This window comes from Neofelis nebulosa, chromosome 10, assembly GCF_028018385.1.
Source record: "Neofelis nebulosa isolate mNeoNeb1 chromosome 10, mNeoNeb1.pri, whole genome shotgun sequence".
Classification (NCBI taxonomy): domain Eukaryota; kingdom Metazoa; phylum Chordata; class Mammalia; order Carnivora; family Felidae; genus Neofelis; species Neofelis nebulosa.
The window spans coordinates 98,946,121-98,964,917 of record NC_080791.1 but is presented as its reverse complement, the minus strand read 5'-3'; the positions used below and the strand labels follow the sequence as shown (position 1 = coordinate 98,964,917).

At 40.7% G+C, this 18,797-nt stretch overlaps 2 protein-coding genes across 5 annotated transcripts in view; both read left to right on the top strand.

The window, feature by feature from the left end:
• Positions 1–18,797, top strand: part of CKAP5 (cytoskeleton associated protein 5) — a 114,604-nt gene that overhangs the window by 93,257 nt on the left and 2,550 nt on the right. For all 4 annotated transcript variants that reach the window (XM_058688838.1, XM_058688835.1, XM_058688837.1 and 1 more), the window contains 9 exons: positions 540–713; positions 936–1,056; positions 13,683–13,862; positions 14,343–14,530; positions 15,281–15,356; positions 16,069–16,257; positions 16,347–16,484; positions 16,977–17,060; positions 17,156–17,315. In XM_058688838.1, coding sequence (XP_058544821.1) covers positions 540–713; positions 936–1,056; positions 13,683–13,862; positions 14,343–14,530; positions 15,281–15,356; positions 16,069–16,257; positions 16,347–16,484; positions 16,977–17,060; positions 17,156–17,315 — 1,310 coding nt within the window. The remainder of the gene's footprint in view (positions 1–539; positions 714–935; positions 1,057–13,682; positions 13,863–14,342; positions 14,531–15,280; positions 15,357–16,068; positions 16,258–16,346; positions 16,485–16,976; positions 17,061–17,155; positions 17,316–18,797) is intronic.
• Positions 4,424–6,327, top strand: LOC131487801 (10 kDa heat shock protein, mitochondrial-like). Its single transcript, XM_058688839.1, has one exon. The coding sequence runs from the start codon at positions 4,474–4,476 to the stop codon at positions 4,720–4,722; it is 249 nt and encodes an 82-aa protein (XP_058544822.1). The 5' UTR covers positions 4,424–4,473; the 3' UTR covers positions 4,723–6,327.

Below are 18,797 nucleotides of genomic sequence, written 5' to 3'. Positions count from 1 at the left end.
CTGTCTCTCTCTGTCTCAAAAATAAATAAACGTTAAAAAAAGAGTGAATATCCCTAAAAAGAGATGACTGTACCTCAAAGTTTAAAATGTACTGAACACTGCATGGATGAGTGCTTATGATTAGAAGAACTTAACACTGGATAATTTATCAGAAAAGAACCAGCCAGTCTAGATTTTTCTTAAATTTGTGACCAAGTAGAGACCTTTGAGTCAGTATAAGTATATTTTATGAATTATTTTCTGCCCCCTCTGGAATAGCAACACAAGGTTTGTCGGCTTTAGTGAACTGGAGAGAATACTTATAATTTGGAAGCTACTACAAATACAAGTTAAAACCATCTGCTCTGAGGATATTCATGAACATGAATTGCGGCACATTGAAGGCATTTGCCTTAGACTCAAGGACTCAAATAATTCAGGGGGGCTGAAACCAGAAGTTGAACATCTGTCTTGAAGCTTTGGGGCAACTGGCAGTGCTACTCTTGTCCTTTGTTTCAGAAGTTTCTTTTAGTTCAGGAACCTCCTTTTGCTTCCCTTAGCCAAGCCCGAAGCATGAGTGGGCATCCTGAGGCAGCCCAGATGGTTCGCCGAGAATTCCAGCTGGATCTAGATGAGATTGAGAATGACAATGGTACAGTTCGATGTGAAATGCCAGAGCTTGTTCAGCACAAACTGGATGACATTTTTGAACCCGTCCTTATTCCTGAACCCAAGTAAGTTAATCTCTTTCATTTCAGTGGTGAGCAGTGCATGATCAAAAGAGTGCATATGTGAAAAGAGCTCTCTGTACAATTAGAATGTTTTAGAACTGATCACTGTATGGCTGGAAGCAGTTCTTTACTAAGACCTGGAGGTAGCAGAGAATTGCATAATCCCAACTCACTGAGATGTCTTCTAACAAAGATTGAATTTTTTCCCTTTGCTCTGCTCTCTAGAATCCGGGCTGTTTCTCCACACTTTGATGACATGCACAGTAATACAGCATCCACAATCAATTTCATTATCTCCCAAGTAGCCAGTGGTGACATCAACACGAGCATCCAAGCTCTGACACAGGTAATGGGGGTATTATGACGGTAATTCCATCATCAGCAGAGGCTGTACGAGTGGTGGCTGCATTCTGGTCGCAGATTTGACGGAGGCAGGCAGCGTTCAGCACTGCTCTGATGAAAACGTGCACAGGGACCCCTCATTGTCATCACTGACCTCCCAGGATATGGCTGTCATAGAGCCTTGCTTTTTATTTTACACTTGCATTCATTCGCCAGAGGCTGGAAATAACAGCAGTAAGTAGGAACCAAATCTCATGGAATTTACTTAGGTTTTAGTGGACAGAGAGAAATAAGTAAACAAGAAAATATCAGATAATAGCAACTACTGTGTCAATATAGCTCCAGTGGGGTGATCAGAGAGAGGAGCTGAATAGTTACTTAGATTGGTGGTCAGGGATGCAGGCAGAGGGAAGAGAGATTACGGAGGCTGTAGGAGAGGAATGAGTTTGGAATATTCAAGGAATTGATACAAGGCCCCTGTGCTTGGAGCAGAGTGGGCAAGGGGGAGAATGGTACAGAATGAGATTTGAGAGGTGGACAGAAATTGTATCATGTAGACCTTTAAAAGCCCCAGGGTAAGTTTGGATTTTATTTTAAATGTGATGGGAAACCATTAGAGAATTTTAAGCAAAGAAGCTGTATATTTTCTAAAAAATCAGTCTCTTCTTCTGCTTCCCTACCCTAACGATCTAGTCCTAAAGCCAATAAGTTGGTAGAGCAAGGTAGGCATCTACCTTGTGGCAAGGTGGTGGGGGTGGGGAGCCACAGTGGCCCAGAGCGAGGGTCTCAGAGCCCAAGCACTGTGAGGATGGTGTCATACGGGAGAGGTGATGTAGAGTCAGGAGTCAGAGCCTACGTGGGATGAAGAGGATGTCCACGCAGGCAGTCAGTCTGGCATGATAGTGGGATCTGAGGCAGGGTAAGGATATCCACGTGTGTTGGAGGGGGCAGGCCAGTACACAGGTGGCTCAGAACTGGGAGTCAGAGCTGCAGTAGGCATCTGCATAGGGAAGAACTGGTGGCAGAGATGGGAGATTGGTTATATGCAAAAAGGTTGGTCAAAGAAATATAAGGAAAATAGAACCCAAATTTCTTACTGTCAGAAAAGCACCCTAAATAGGAAAGGAAAGCGAAATAGAATAAACTGTGGTGTTGGAATTAGATGTGTCAGTGTGAACTCATGGTTTTCATTATAGAGATGTAGAAATTAATATCAGTGTCAGTGTATATGTATGTATATATGTGGTATAAATGTGTGTTATATGTGTATATTATATATATATATATATATCTCCTAGTTGAGAGGACCTGAGAACAGCAATACCCCAACAGCAGTAAGCACTCCCAAATCTTATCTTCTGAATACCATTTTCCACTAAAAGGGAATGAGAGCTCCTTGGAGAAGGAGCAGATTCTAGGGCTGAATTAGAAAAAGTACAGGGTAATACTGGAACATCGTATTGTACCAGACAGGAAGGATAGGCTCAAAGAATGATAGGGACATGTCAGAAGGACCCAGGGGCCAATGGGAACAGATGCCTTATGTTTGAAGGGGACAGTCTGAGCATCAAAGTAAATAGTGGTAGTAATGAGGTATAACCTAATACACTGAATAAAATTCAGGAAATTTATTAAATTCAAAAAAACTTAACAAAATAGGGAACCACAGTCCATGCCCATAGAAATAAAAAATTTGAAGAGAAATGGGATATTTGCAGTTTCATAGTACCTCTCCACAAAATACAAAGGACAAATACATAAGAAGTAGCCAAAAAATAAAAAATACTTTGAGAATTTGACAGTACAGAAGCGTAGCACACACCACCCTGGAAGATAAAATCATGTGCTACCTCATAGGATCCAGTGAGAATTCAGCATCACTTTGTTCACATTCCTAATGTCATCTAATCATGAGGAAATCTCAAATAAATGCAAACCAAGGGATATTTTACAAATGTCAAGGTCAAGAAAGTCAAGGAAAGGCTGAGGATTGGTCTACACTGAAGAGAGACTAAGAGACATGACTAAATACAGTGAATGATTCTGAACTGGCCTTTAGCTATGAAGAACGTGATCGGGGCAGTTGGAGAAAATGGAGCCTGAAGATTAGATGGTAGTAACATCCGTCCTAACTTCTGACTTTGAGTGTTGTCTCATTAGACATCTCCATGAAGACAGATGGTTGGAAATGGTGGAATTGGAAGTCTTAGCACAAGGTTTTTGCTATTGTTCTACAAAGAGTGTCCTGTTAACAGTTTTGGTATTGGAGGGGATTTTGGAAAACAATGACTCGAATGCATGCATTCCTCTTGCCTTTCTCCATCCCTTTCAATCCAAACCCATCTGCCTTTTCTGAGCAGAGTAGCTGCTAGGTCAGGTAGGTGGTGTCTGAAGTATGTATAAATTTCAAGCTCTGTGTTGTATAAGTACAAGACTTTTCCACATACAGGCCTTCAGGAAAACCTGAGGTTCAGTAGTGCAGAGCCCAGGGAAAAAGATTGAGACACCAAAATTCCTGGAAAGACTCTTTTTGTGGAGATCAGCATATCCCCTAAAGAAAGGGCAGTGGTGGTCCGTATGAGTGTTATTAATAGGAGGACCTGGTGTTCTCCCTGGCCCCCCAAGGAACTATAAGTTGCCGAACAAAAAGCCTGAATTCACTGTCTGAGGCTGGGAAGTCTCTAGCTTTTGTACCTTCAGAGACAGAAGAGCAGAAGTGCCCATTCTTGGTGCTGTGCCATATGACTGATAGATTGCCAGCTGGCATACCACAGACTTAGAAGGGCAGAAACTGCTATGTCTCCCCTGCTCAGATTGCCATAATCGAGGATTTCCAAAAAGACCCAAGAGAATCCTGACTAGATAAAGAATGATAACAAACCACACCGTAAGGGACTCAGTAATTGGGAAAAGGAATAAAACAAAATAACCAGAATGGGAATTTCCTAGTACAGGGAAACTTGAAACTGCTGGAGGGGACTAGATGACCATGGGGTTAGGGGGGAGGGGGTATGTGGAAAGAGTACTTAATGAGGATTATTTATTACATATATTCTCTCCAGCAAAAAAAAAAAAAAAAAAGTTTTAGAATTTTAAAATTGAGTAGATGGACTGAAAGGAGAGGATGATCACTGCTGAAACCAAATTAAATGACAGCAGTGACAAGACCATTCAGTGGGGAAAGGATAGTCTTTTCAACAAATGATGCTGGGAGAAATGGATATCCACATGCAAAAGAATGAAGTTGGACTCATACTATATACAGAAATTAACTCAAAATGGACCAAAGACATACATGTAATAGCTAAAGCTCTAAAACTCTTAGAAGAAAACATGGTGGGGGCAGGGCGGAGGGTGGGGGGAGGGTTCTCCTTGTGGTGGTGGCAGCTCAAAAGCAAAGTACGAACTGCAGCAGCCAGTCATGTCAGGACAGGCGTTTAGAAAGTTTCTTCCCCTCTTTGACCAAGTTTTAGTTGAAAGGAGTATAGCCAAAACTGTAACCAAAAGAGGCATTTTGCTTCCAGAAAAATCTCAAGGAAAAGTGTATGGATGGGGCTCTAGAGAAAAGAGGAGAGAGATTCAACTAGTTAGCGTGAAAGTTGGAGATAAAATTCTCCCAGAATATGGAGGCACCAAAGTAGTTCTGGATGACAAGGATTATTTCTGGTGACATTCTCAGGAAGTATGTAGACTAAAATAAATCATTATTGAAATGGCATCATGTGAAGCTGCCCAGTCTAGTGAAGTTGTGAAATCTTCCATCATGTAAATAATTTCCATGTCTCTCTTTTATAATAACCTAATGGTATCCCAAACAAAACAAATAAAACATAGGGGAAAATCTTCATGATATGAGACTTGGCAGTAATTTTTTGGATATGACACCAAAAGCAATGGCAACAGAAGAAAAAATAATAAAATTGAACTTTATCAAAATTTAAAAGTTTTATGCATCAAACAAAGGTTACTATCAAGAGAGTAAAAAGACACCCCACAGAATGAGAGAAAATATTTGCAAATTATATATCTGAAGAGATTAATATCCAGAACACATAAAGAATTCCCACAATTCAACCACACAAACAGAAAGAAAATTCAAAAATGGGCAAAGGACTTAAATCAACATTTCTCCAAAGAAGATACACAAATGGCCAGTAAGCATGTGAAAAGATGTTTGGCGTCTTTTAGACATTAAGGAAATGCAGATCAAAACCACAATGAGATACCACTTCATACCCCAGTAGGATTTTCTTTTTTTTCTAAAAATGGGAAATAGGGCACCTGGGTGGCTCAGTTGGTTAAGCAACTGACTTCGACTCAAGTCATGATCTTGCAGTTCACTAGTTTGGGCCCTTCCTCCGACTCTGTGCTGACAGCTCAGAGCCTGGAGCCTGCTTTGGATCTCTCTCTCTCTCTCTCTCTCTCTCTCTCTCTGTCTCTGCCCTTCCCCTGCTCTCGCTCACTCGCTCTTGAATAAAAACATTAAAAATATTTTTTAAAAAATGGTCAATAGTATTGGCAAGGATGTGGAGAAACTGGAACCTGTGTGCGTTACTGGTAAGGACATAAAATGGTACAGCCATTTATGGAAAACACAGTCTGGTGGTTCTTCAAAAAGTTAAACAAGAATTACAATAAGATCCAATATTCCCACTACCTGAAAGCAGGGACCCACACAGATAGTTGTGCACCAGTGTTTATTATAGCAGCATTCTTCACAGCAGACAAAAGGTGGAAAACAACTTAAGAGTCCATCAGCATGTGAATGGATCAACAAAATGTGGTATGTACATACCATGGCATATTTTTCAGCCATAAAGATGAATGAAATTCTGATGTATGCTATAACATGGATGAACCTTGGAAATCTTATGCTAAATACAATAAATCAGACACAAAGGGACAAATATTGTGTGATTACACATATATGAGGTACGTAGGATAGGCAAACACACAGAGAAAGTAGAATAGAGGTTACCAGGGCCAGGGAAGGGCGGCAGAATTTGGAGTTCTTATTTAATGGGTATGGAGTCCGATTAGAATGATAGCAAAGTTCTAGAAATAGATAGTGGTGATGGTTATGTAACATTGTGAAGGTACTTAATGCCATTGGATTATATGCTTAAATGGTTAAAATGGGCACCTTGGTGGCTCAATTAAGCATCCGGTTTGTGATTTTGGCTCAGATCATGATCTCATAGTTCATGTATTTGAGCCTTGAGTCAGGCTATAGTGCACAGCCTGCTTGGGATTCTCTCTCTCTCTCTGCTCCTCCCCTGCTCATGCTCTCTCTAAATAAATAAACAAACAAACAAACAAACAAACTTAACATTATTTTTAAGAGATAGTTAAAATGGTAAATTTTATATATTTTTATTATAAGAAAATTGACAGGGGTGCCTGGGTGGCTCAGTTGGTTACGTGTCTGACTTTGGCTCAGGTCACAGTCTTGGGGTTCCTCAGTCCAAGCCCTATGTCAGGTTCCGTGCTGACAGCTCAACCTCGGATTCTGTGTCTCCCGCTCGCTCTCTGCCCCTCCCCCTCTTGTGTTCTCTCTCTCTCTGTCTCTCTCTCTCTCTGTGTCTCTCTGTCTCTCTCTGTCTCAGAGAAATAAAAACATTTTAAAATATAAATAAATAAAGATTTATGAGAATATTAAAAAAAAAGAAAACCGTCAGTAACAAAAACATTTACATAGGAATAAGTCAAGCATTTTATATGTAAAACCTTTATAGAGGAAATTGAATGACATTAGAGAATTTCCAAATAAATGGAAATATAATATGTTCACAAGGTTTGGGGTTATCAAGATGCCAATTTGCCTCAAATTTACCTATACAGTGAAAGCCATTCTAATCAAAATCTCAACAGTTCTACAGTTACGAAATTGATGCTGAAATTTATTTTTTTTTGAAGTTTTATTTATTTTTGAGAGAGAGAGAGAGCGTGAGTGGGGGAGAGTCAGAGAGATAGGGAGACACAGAATCTGAAGCAGGCTCCAGGCCCTGAGCTGTCAGCACAGAAACCCATGCAGGGCTCAAACCTACAAACCACGAACGAGATCATGACCAAGCCCGAGTCAGTTGCTTAACTGACTGAGCCACCCAGGCACCCCAGCAGTCAGTTTTTTAAGACGGTTTTTTAATTAAAAAAAATTTTAAATCTATGTATCTTTTTAAAATTTTTTTGAGAGAGCACATGCACATAACCAGGGGAGAGGGGCAGAGAGAGAGAGAGAATCGTAAACAGGCTCCACACTAAGTGTGGAATTCATTGCAGGGTTCATCCCACAACTCTGGGATCATGATCTGAGCTGAAATCAAGACTTGGATGCTCAACTGACTGAGCCACCCAGGCACCCCAAGAAAGTTTTTTAAAATTATAACACAGTGCAGAAGTCGTTTATCACTATACATCAACAGTAACTACAGAGCCACTGTAATTAAGATTGTGCAGTATTGGGGGCACCTAGGTTGCTCAGTTGGTTAAACCTCCGATTTCAGCTCAGGCCATGATCTCACGGTTCGTGGGTTCAGAACCCACATCAGGCTTTCTGCTTTCAGTGGTGAGCCTGCTTCAGATCCTCTGTCCCTCTCTCCATCTGCCCATCCCCTGGTTGTGCTCATTCTCTCTCCTCTCTCTCTCTCTCTCTCCCTCTCCCTCTCTCTCTCTCCCCCCCCCCTTCCTCCCTCTCTCCCCCTACTTCTCTCTTCCCCCACCCCAAAAAAAAGGAACAGAAAAGACATTAAAAATCCCTTGGTAAAAGCTGGATTAATCAGTAAATGGTGCTAGGACTGGTTATCTTCCACGGGAACAGCAGTATAATTAGATTGCTATTTCCTACGCCAAAGTATATTTCAGATGGATTAAAGACCTAGATGTGAGAAGGAAAACTTAATAGGAGAACATTTTTTACTTCACATTATGTAAGGATATCTTTTTAAACTAGACACAAAAAAACATAAAGGAAAAAATAGAAATCTTTTATACTACTTTAAAATTTCTGAAAACATCTGTTTATCACAAGATACTCTGTTTATAACAAAATGAAAAACCAAGCAGGGCACCTGGCTGGCTCAGTCAGTAGAGCACACGACTCTTGATCTCAGGGTTGTGAGTTCAAGCCCCATGTTGGGTGTAGAGCCTACTTTAAAAAAAATAAATAAATAAAAAGACAAGTTATAGGTTGAGAGAATTGGGACAGATGTAGTAGATGAAAGATATGGACATGGGAATGAAATAATTCTTAACCAGTTAGAGGTCAGAATGGTTTTTTTTAAAAAAAGGAAAAACCAGAATAGTAGTAACCCCTGGTGAAAGGCAGGATACCAGCTTACCAGCTTGGAGGGGCAGGAAGAGGGCTTTGGGTGCGACCAGTGTCCTATAGCTTGTTCTCATGGCAGATATACAGATGCATATGCATAGAATTTCATTAAGATGTACTGTTAGGATTTGTGTATTGTATTATATTAACGTTGTTAAACCTTAATAAAATAGTATTAGTAAACAGTAAACCGGACTTAATATATGTGTACATAGAATTTTACAGTCTCTGAAAATATCTATATTTTTTTATATCTTAACAACTGTTGTAGTAAAAGATATACTCACCAAATTCTTTATTGGTAACCCAACAGACTTTTTAGTAAATAATATCACAAAAAATAATGGCCACTTGGAAAAAGTATGAAACACCCTCCTGACTAACCCTTTGATTAAAAAACCAAAAAACTCTTAATAGTGAATAGTAGGAAAGCATTCCCTCTAAACCTGTAGTGAAACTACTGAACTCAGAAAAATATATTGCTGGCACAAAAACAGACACTCAGATCAATGGAACAGAATAGAGAACCCAGAAATGGACCCACAAACGTTATGTCCAACTAATCTTTGACAAAGCAGGAAAGAATATCCAATGGAATAAAGATGGTCTCTTCAGCAAGTGGTACTGGGAAGACTGGACAGCGACATGCAGAAAAATGAACCTGGACCACTTTCTTACATCATACACAAAAAGAAACTCAAAATGGATGAAAGACCTAAATGTAAGACAGGAAGCCATCAAAGTCCTCGAGGAGAAAGCAGGCAAAAACCTCTTTGATCTTGGCCTCAGCAACTTCTTACTCAACACGTCTCCAGAGGCAAGGGAAACAAAAGCAAAAATGAACTGTTGGGATCTCCTCAAAATAAAAATCGTCTGCACACCAAAGGAAACAATCAGCAAAACTAAAATGCAACCGACAAGAATGAGAGAAGATATTTGCAAACAACCTATCAGATAAAGGGTTAGTATCCAAAATCTATAAAGAACTTATCTAACTTGGGGCGCCTGGGTGGCACAGTCGGTTAAGCGTCCGACTTCAGCCAGGTCACGATCTCGCGGTCCGTGAGTTCGAGCCCCGCGTCAGGCTCTGGGCTGATGGCTCGGAGCCTGGAGCCTGTTTCCGATTCTGTGTCTCCCTCTCTCTCTGCCCCTCCCCCGTTCATGCTCTGTCTCTCTCTGTCCCAAAAATAAATAAAAAACGTTGAAAAAAAATTAAAAAAAAAAAAAAAAAAAACTTATCTAACTCAACACCCAAAAAACAAATAATCCAGTGAAGAAATGGGCAAAAAACATGAATAGACATTTCTCCAAAGAAGACATCCAGATAGCCAACCAACACATGAAAGAATGCTCAACATCACTCATCATCAGGAAAATACAAATCAGAACCATAATGAGATACCACCTCACACCTGTCAGAATGGCTAACATTAACAACTCAGGCAAGGACAGATGTTGGCAAGGATGCGGAGAAAGAGGATCTCTGTTGCACCACTGGTGGGAATGCAAACTGGTGCAGCCACTCTGGAAAACAGTATGGAGGTTCCTCAGAAAATTAAAAATAGAACTACCCTACAACCCAACAATTGCACTACTAGGTATTTGTCCAAGGGATACAGGTGTGCTGTTTCAAAGGGGCACATGCACCCCAAAGTTCATAGCAGCACTATCAACAATAGCCAAAGTATGGAAAAGGCCCACATGTCCATCTATGGATGAATGGATAAAGATGTGGTATATATATATATATATATATATATATATATATATATATACACACATACATACAATGGAGTATTACTCAGCAATCAAAAAGAATGAAATCTTGTCATTTGCAACCATGTGGATGGAACTGGAGGGTGTTATGCTAAGTGAAATTAGAGAAAGACAGATAATGACTTTCACTCATATGAGGAATTTAAGATACAGAACAGATGAACACAAGGGAAGGGAAGCAAATATAAAAACAGCGAGGGGGACAAAACATAAGAGACTCTTAAATATGGAGAACAAACAAAGGGTTATTGGAGAGGTTGTGGGAAGGTGGATGGGCTAAACAGGTAAGGGGCATTAAAGAATCTACTCCTAAAATCATTGTTGCATTATATGCTAACTAACTTGGATGTAAATTTAAAAAAAATTTTTTAAGTATAATATAGCTATATAGTAATTAAGACAATGTGATATTGACATAAAAATAATGAACTAGACTCAATGGAACAGAATTAAAAAACCCACAAATAAATACATGCATATAGGCACAATAAATTTATAACTAATGTGTCACTGAAGTGTTCAACAGTAAGGAAAGGAAAGTCTTTTCAATAAATTATACGGGGACAATTGGATATCCACACACACAAAAAATAAAAAGAAAAAAAATGAAAAATATATTGCCTGAAATGCATTTGCTATTAGAAAAAAGCTAAAATGAAGTAACTTAGTACTTACCAGAAGTTAGAAAAATAAAAAATACTTGAAAGGAGATAATAAAGCTATAGTTCATGAGATGGATGTTTATTTTTTCAAAGTTTGTTTGTTTGTTTATTCATAATGTCTGTACCCAACATGGGACTCGAACTCACAACCCCAAGACCCAACAATCACACGCTCATCTGACTGAGCCAGCCAAGCGCCCCTAAGATGGGTTTTTAAAATAACAACTCTTAATTTGTTTCTTGTAAAACAAAACAAATTCTTTAATAGACTGACTAGAGAACAAAAATATGTATCAGGAATGAGGAAGGAACCAACCATAGATGTGGAAGAGATAAAAAAAAAAAAAAAAAAAAAAAAGTAACCCTGTGAAAATTTTAAACAATTCATCACCCCCCCCCCAAATATTTAAAAGAACCAGGGGATTTGGGGAAAACATTAAAAAACAAGGAAGGAAACCTAAGAATAAGAAAAGACACATTCGAACATATAAAATTTTAAGATTTTAATCTGCAGAAATCTACCATATACTATCAGTAAACAAGTAGTATATTGCATACATATTGTGGAATATATTTGCAGCCCAGATGACCAATAAAGGATTAATAGCTACACTAAACAGAGCTTTTATTAACTCTTGAGAAAAGGAGAACCCAATAGGAAAATGACTGAAGGACGTGAATAGGCAAATCACACAAGATATCCAAACGGCCAGTAAATATGTGAAAAGAGGTCCAGGCCCTCCTTTGCCACAAAATGCAAATTAAAGTAACAATAAGGGACCCCTGGGTGGCTCAGTTTGTTAAGTGTCTGACTGTTGATCTCAGCTCAGATCTTAATCTCAGGGTCATCAGTTCAAGCCCTCCTTTGGGCTCCACACTGGGCATGGAGCCTAAAGTAACAATAAGATAGCATGTTTTGCCATCAGAGTGGCAAAAATTAAAAAGCGTAATAACATACAGCCAGTAGAGCTTGTGGAAAAACAGTACTTGTGCATTAAATGTAGAAATGCAAATGCAATGTTAGTGCCTTTATTTTTAATTTGAGAGAGAGAAAGCATGAGTTTGCGTGTGAACAGGGGAGAGAAGCAGAAGGGGAGAGAGAGAAAATGAGAATCCCAAGCAAGCTCCACTCAGCACAGAGCCCAACTCAGCTTGATCCCATGACCCTGGGATCATGACCTGAGCTGAAACCAAGAGTCGGATGGACGTTGCATGCCACCCAGGCACCCCAATGTGCCTTTTTAAAGAAAACCACACAGTAATATGTATTATGCCATCATTTGAAATGTATCGTTCTTTTAGAAATAAAAACACAAGTGTATTAGGATACATGTACAAAGATGTTTATTGAAACCTTATTTATAGTAAACAAAATAACCAAACCGGAAACACATTGAAAGTTAGTAAGGGAACAATTGAGTAAACTTTGGCACATGCATATGTGGACTGTTAATGCAGTCTTTAAAAATAGAGCTATTCCTATGGCCTTTGGGGAATTTCATAATTTTCTGTTGTGCTAGAAAAGCTAGATGCAGAGAAGTGTATGAACTATAATCCTCTTTAAAATAAACAACCTAAACCTTGACCCCATTTGTGCATGCACATGTGGTTGTATATGACTCTGTGAATGTGAAAGGATGTGGACCAGGTTGTTAATGTTAATTACCTTAGAAAAAGGGTAAGCTTCCCCCTGGGGGGAAAAAAAGTATTTTTTATGGTGTCTTGGTTGACACAACGTTGTTAAACAGCCCCAGTTATATAAAATTGTATGTGCCAATGAGGTATGACACGCATAAAGATGCAAATGAAAGTAGGACTCCTGGCTTCCACAACACCAGCAGGCACCACTCCCACTGCAGTCTGTCCAAATGGTGCTCCCTGGGGTTGCACAATAGGACAACCCTGCCGGAAAGTAGGGTCATTAGGGGTGCCTGGGCGTCAGTCGGTTGAGTGTCCGACTCTTGATTTCAGCTCATGATTCCAGGGTCTTGGGACAGAGCCCTGAGTTGGGCTCTGTGCCAAGTGTGGAGCCTGTTTGAGATTCTCTCACAGTGTGTGTATGCCTGCCTGCCTCTCTCTCTCTCTCTCTCTCTCTCTCCCTCTCTCCCTCTCTCCCTCCCTCCCTCCCTCCCTCCCTCCCCCCCTCTCTCCCTCCTTCCCTCCCTCCCCCCCTCTCCCTCATTCTCATGCTCTCTTAAAAAAGATGGGGGAGGGGGCGGTCATTGAAGATTGACATATTTGTCTCTGGGTGGTATTTACGTAATCATAAAAATAAGGTATTTTTACAGTAGAGAATGGGAAATACGTGTTTTACCCACAGTAGTGCATTTTACTGTTAGTGACAACCAATGTACCAAACCAAAAAGAACACCAGAATCAGGATGTGGGAAAACTTGAGTTTTGAGTTTGGACTAAGTAGTCTGATCTTTCTGAGCCTTGCTTTTCTCATGTAGTAAATGGAGATCTTACTAACTTACCTTACTGATTCTCCAGAGCTGTTGAATGATCAAATGAGATGATGGGTATTCACTTTAATAGATGAGACATTTAAACATAGGGATTATATTCCCTAATCTTCTAGATAGTGAACCTTTTACAATAGGATCTGTGACTAATTTACCTAACAGTATCTTGCTCAGTTAGTATCTGCTGAGTGTTTGAATCCCTAAGGACTAGTTATTTATGTGTAAAGTGACTGGATTTTTTTTCTAGGTTAGATATTATTATAAGTACTTTGCTAATAAATATTATAGACATAACATTTTCCTGCTACTTCTAAGTATGAAGCTTGGAGACTGTATCATGGGGGTTGTTTTGTTGTTTTTGTTTTTAATTTTAGTTAACATATCTTGGGGTTTTTGTTACCAGATCGATGAGGTCCTGAGACAGGAAGACAAAGCTGAAGCTATGTCTGGCCATATTGATCAGTTTCTGATAGCCACGTTCATGCAGCTAAGACTCATCTACAACACACATATGGCAGATGAGAAATTGGAGAAAGATGAGATCATCAAGCTTTATAGCTGTATCATTGGCAACATGATTTCGGTAAGGCCACCTCTACAGAACATGAGCTTCTTTTCAGTCTCATCCTACCTGGGTTCTAGAACCTGAATCTGTGTAGATGTTCCGTTGAATCCTACATCACTTACAGAGTTTTACTTGCAGACTACGGACTACTTTCATTAGATGTTGGGTGCCTTATTGTTAGAACACAAAATAGAATGCTTACATACTACCTAGATTTCTGCTTCCTGCCAGTGTCTTCATTAGGCATGGTAGGACCCCTGGTTGCATTGTCACAGATAACTACTCACACAGAAAGTACTTTTACAACAGGAAGGAAGAAGCACTCCAATTAGTTTTGGCTATTTCTGGAGATTTGAGGAAGTCTGATGGTTTTTTTCCCCCTAATACTCTGCATTTTTTTTTAATACAGTGTAACTGTTTACTAGAATGTGCCACCCACATTTATCTTCTTTGTTTTATATATTGGCTTTCATACCTAACACAAGTATGATTGGATAGCTGTTTCAGATAGAAAGCCTTGCCCGGGAGGCCTCCACTGGAGTCCTGAAAGACCTGATGCATGGCCTCATCACCTTAATGCTGGACTCTAGGATTGAAGATCTAGAGGAAGGACAACAGGTGATCCGCTCTGTGAACCTCTTGGTGGTGAAGGTTCTGGAGAAGTCAGACCAGACCAACATCCTGAGGTATATCCATGCTCTCACCATTTGAGCCTGAAACAGCCTCTCTTTTTTCTACCCATGGAAACCAAAGTCACTAAGACCAATTATAACTTTAGGTTTGCCTAATAAGTTTGTTTATCACTCTTCTCTTCCTCATGAACCTAGTGTTCTGACCCGAGACAGCAGCTAAAACTAGTAACAACTTAGTAAGCCAGCCAGCATCAAGACTTTTCTAGAATAGGGATGCCTGGGTGGCTCAGTCAGTTAAGCATCTGACTCATGGTTTCTGCTCAGGTCATGATCTCATGGTTTCATGAGTTTGAGCCCCACAATGGGCTCCAAGCTGACGGTGCAGAGACTGCTTGGGATTCTCTGTCGCCCTGTCTCTGTTCCTCCCCAACTTGCACTGTCTCTCAAAATAAATAAACTTTAAAAAAAATTATAAAGAATTTTCTAGAATAGAACTATCATGTTTGTTGATTACCTCTCCTTTCATGTACATTTCAAGTACATTTCTGTCTCAGCTACCAGTAACAATGAAAAATAGTGACAAGCTTTACCATTTACCAAGTAGTAACTGAGAAAGCTTAAATGATTGATGTTTATTTTCTTTATAGCTGAATGTCAAGTAATCAGAGACAATCCTGATCCATAGGCTCTCAACTTGTTAGATGGATACAGAATATTTACACTTGGCCTTTCAACTATTGGTTTTAATTGGAATGCACGTTTGAAACTTATTAATGTTACCATGTTGGGATTTTTTTTTTCTAGTGCCCTACTTGTTTTGCTCCAAGACAGCCTACTAGCAACAGCCAGTTCTCCCAAATTCTCAGAGCTTGTTATGAAGGTAAAGTTGAAATAATTTGGTCTCTTTTCTTTCCAAGATGCAATACTTGTTAAAGTGTGCAGAGAGGGGAGTTGAAAGTAAGACATAGACTCAAATCAACCAAGGAACACCTGAAAAAAATATACTTGGTCTCGAGTTTATACCCCAGGCTCAGGCCTGAACAGTTTTTGGCCTCAAACAATGAAAAGGGAAAGACAAATTATCCTAGAAGTAAAAGGCAATTAGTTTCATGAGACAAATGTCATACCTTTTTGGGAAATAGTAAGTATAGCCCTGTCCTGTAATATTTTAGCCTCTTGAACGGAAAACCCTAAGTGAACGTATCTGCAACATTATAACATTGTTATTACACTGTAATTGAGTCTGTGTCCTTGGGTCAGGTTTGGTTAAGCTGTATGAACTGCTGTACTGTTGGGTTCCGCACCCGATTCTCCATACCTTCTCACCATTCAAGGCCCCCGTTTCCAGGGAGTGTGAAGGAGGTGTGGGGATGATTACATGGATGGCTGGTCACACTCTTGCCATGATGTGCTTGAAATGAGTGAAATTGTTCATGTTTTAGCAGCTGAACTCAAAAGGCATGGTGGTGTTCCACACTTATACCCCTGACCATCTTTTGGAAGTGACCACAGAGCTTGGGACAGGTGAATGGTACCAGGAGTGATCCTCATTCTTCAGCCACTCCTCCTAACTTTGTTTCTTTTTCCAATAGTGTCTCTGGAGAATGGTTCGACTCTTGCCTGATACCATCAACAGCATTAATCTGGACAGAATTCTTCTGGACATACATATTTTCATGAAGGTCTTCCCCAAAGAGAAACTGAAGCAATGCAAAAGTGAATTTCCCATAAGGACCCTAAAGACGCTGCTGCACACTTTATGCAAATTAAAAGGGCCCAAGGTATGTGAGAACAGCAGCTGGTCCCTGAGGGAGCTTGAGAGAACATCACGGCATTGCTGCCATTTCACTGTGCGTGTTGTCTCCCACAGATCCTAGACCACCTAACAATGATTGACAACAAGAACGAATCTGAGCTGGAGGCCCACCTCTGCCGGATGATGAAGCACAGCATGGACCAGACCGGGAGCAAGTCTGATAAGGAAACCGAAAAGGGAGCATCTCGAATAGTAAGTGTCCTGACTCGAAAGACTAAGGGTGGTGATCCTGTCACAGATGTAAATGCTGGAGCCCATCTTTCTGAGGGTCTAAGGTTAAGGCTCAGGGATGGGGCCACTCTCCTGCTGAGGTGTCATGACCATTTTCCACCTTTAAGTTTTCAAATATGAACTAGTTCTAACCATGTGCCTCTTGGTCCCTAAGAAAGGTTTCTGTACTTGTGCTTAAAGCTTTGGTTGCCAGATAAATCCACTGTGAGCTCTACTTAATTAGGGAGGAATGGGCCAAGGTCCTTCCTCAAGTTTAGTTGAAAAGCTGCAGCTGGAGGCATTCAGTAACTCAGAATGTTAGTGTTTTCCAGTGTAGACATTGGTGCTTCTGTTAGCCACAGGAACACACCAGTAAGGTCTGGATTTTGAGATATCTTTAGTTCTTATCCAACCATGGGGGGTTCCTAATTAATAACTCGGGTCTAGCCGGTCCTTTGTGCCTTTCAATTTCAGGATGAAAAATCATCAAAGGCCAAAGTGAATGATTTCTTGGCTGAGATTTTTAAGAAGATTGGCTCTAAAGAGAACACCAAAGAGGTAAAAGGGAAAGGGTCTAGCCAAATGGGCTTCTGCTTTATAGAGAAGGACCACTGACTAATTTCTCCCTCCTCTTCCTTTTTCTTATTAACCAGGGCCTAGCAGAGTTATATGAATATAAGAAGAAATATTCAGATGCCGACATTGAACCATTTCTGAAAAATTCCTCCCAGTTCTTCCAGAGCTATGTTGAAAGAGGCCTTCGGGTGATTGAGATGGAGAGAGAAGGCAAAGGCCGTATTCCCTCATCAACAGGTATGGTTTCCTCTAGTAGCTTCAGGGATGAGTTCAAAATATCTCCCAGCTCAGGAACTGGAGGCTTTGACACATTTAAATTAATGCCTGTGTTCCTCAATGTTTAATGGTCACCAGCGATGTTCACATGGCTACAGACAGTGGTCACCTCGGTCACCTGACTTGACCCATCATCAGTGTTTGACAAGGACAGTGTTCCCTGCCCTTGAAACCATTTCTTCCCTGGGCTTCTAGTTATCCATGCTCTCTTTGGTCTCCTCCTACGCAGCCTTCCTGGCCTCTTCCTTCTTGGTCTCCGATTCTTCCTCTCCTTGAACTCTTCATGTTGGCGCTCCCCAGGCTTCAGTCGGTAACCATCTCTTCTTACTCTCATTCCCGTAACTAATCCGTGTAGTCTCATCACTTGAGATACCATTTATGTGCCAGAGAGGCCCAGTGTTGTTTTGGGTCCAGCTCAGACCTTCTTCCTAATCCCAACAGATACATCCTGCATGATGCCTCCACTTGGGTCTCTGGTAGGCATTGTAAACTCAACATGTCACTGCTAAGCTCCAGATATTCCTCCAAGCCAGGAGGAGACCTGCTGTTTCCTTCCTTGTCCATCTCAGGTGATGGCAACTTTGTCCTTCTAGTTTGCTTAGACCCAGAGCCTTTGAGTCTTGTCTTCCTCTCTGTCGGGAAATCCTTTTGGCTCTGCCTGCAAACCATGTACAGACTCCACGCACTCTTCTCATGACCTTCACGGCCACTGCCCTGGTGTGAGAGTCATCATCTCTCACCTGGTTTATGGCACTGTTCTTCATGCTGACCCCTTGCCTCCACTGTCGCCTTCCCATTTCCACGCATAGCACCAAAACAGTACTTCTCAAATGTTTCCCAAAGGCTCTCCCTTTCTCAGCAAAAGGCCTTCTAGAGATCTACGAGGTCCTACGCGTAAGGCCACCACTACAGCCACATCTTCTACTCACTCCGACTCCCATTCCGAATACTCCAGCCCCCACCAGCCTCCTTGCTGTTCCAGAACACATCAGGCATTTATGTACCTGCTTAGACCTCTGCACCAACCGTTTCTTACATGTAGATTGCTCTTCCACAAGATGGTCTTGTGACTGGCTCTCTTTGTTCCATCAGATCCTTGTCCGGACACCACTGTCTCAGTGAGACCTTCCTTAAAATGTCATCTACTCCCCACCCCTTGATCAAGCAAACCACGGTATGTCCATATGTAGACATTCTGCTCATTACACTTCAAGAAAAAACACTCTTAAGGTCTTGGAGAGGCATAATTTAAGGTGTTGAGAAGAAGAGAAAAATAATTTCAGAGAATATAACTAAAGCTTCAGCCCAGCAACACACATGGTGAGAAGAGAACATGACTGGAATCTGAAAACCACAAAGGATGGCTTCTCAGCCTTTTGGCTAAGATCAACTGTGAAAACCACAAAGGAACACGGTTTTTCAGGCAAACAAATTTGGGAATGT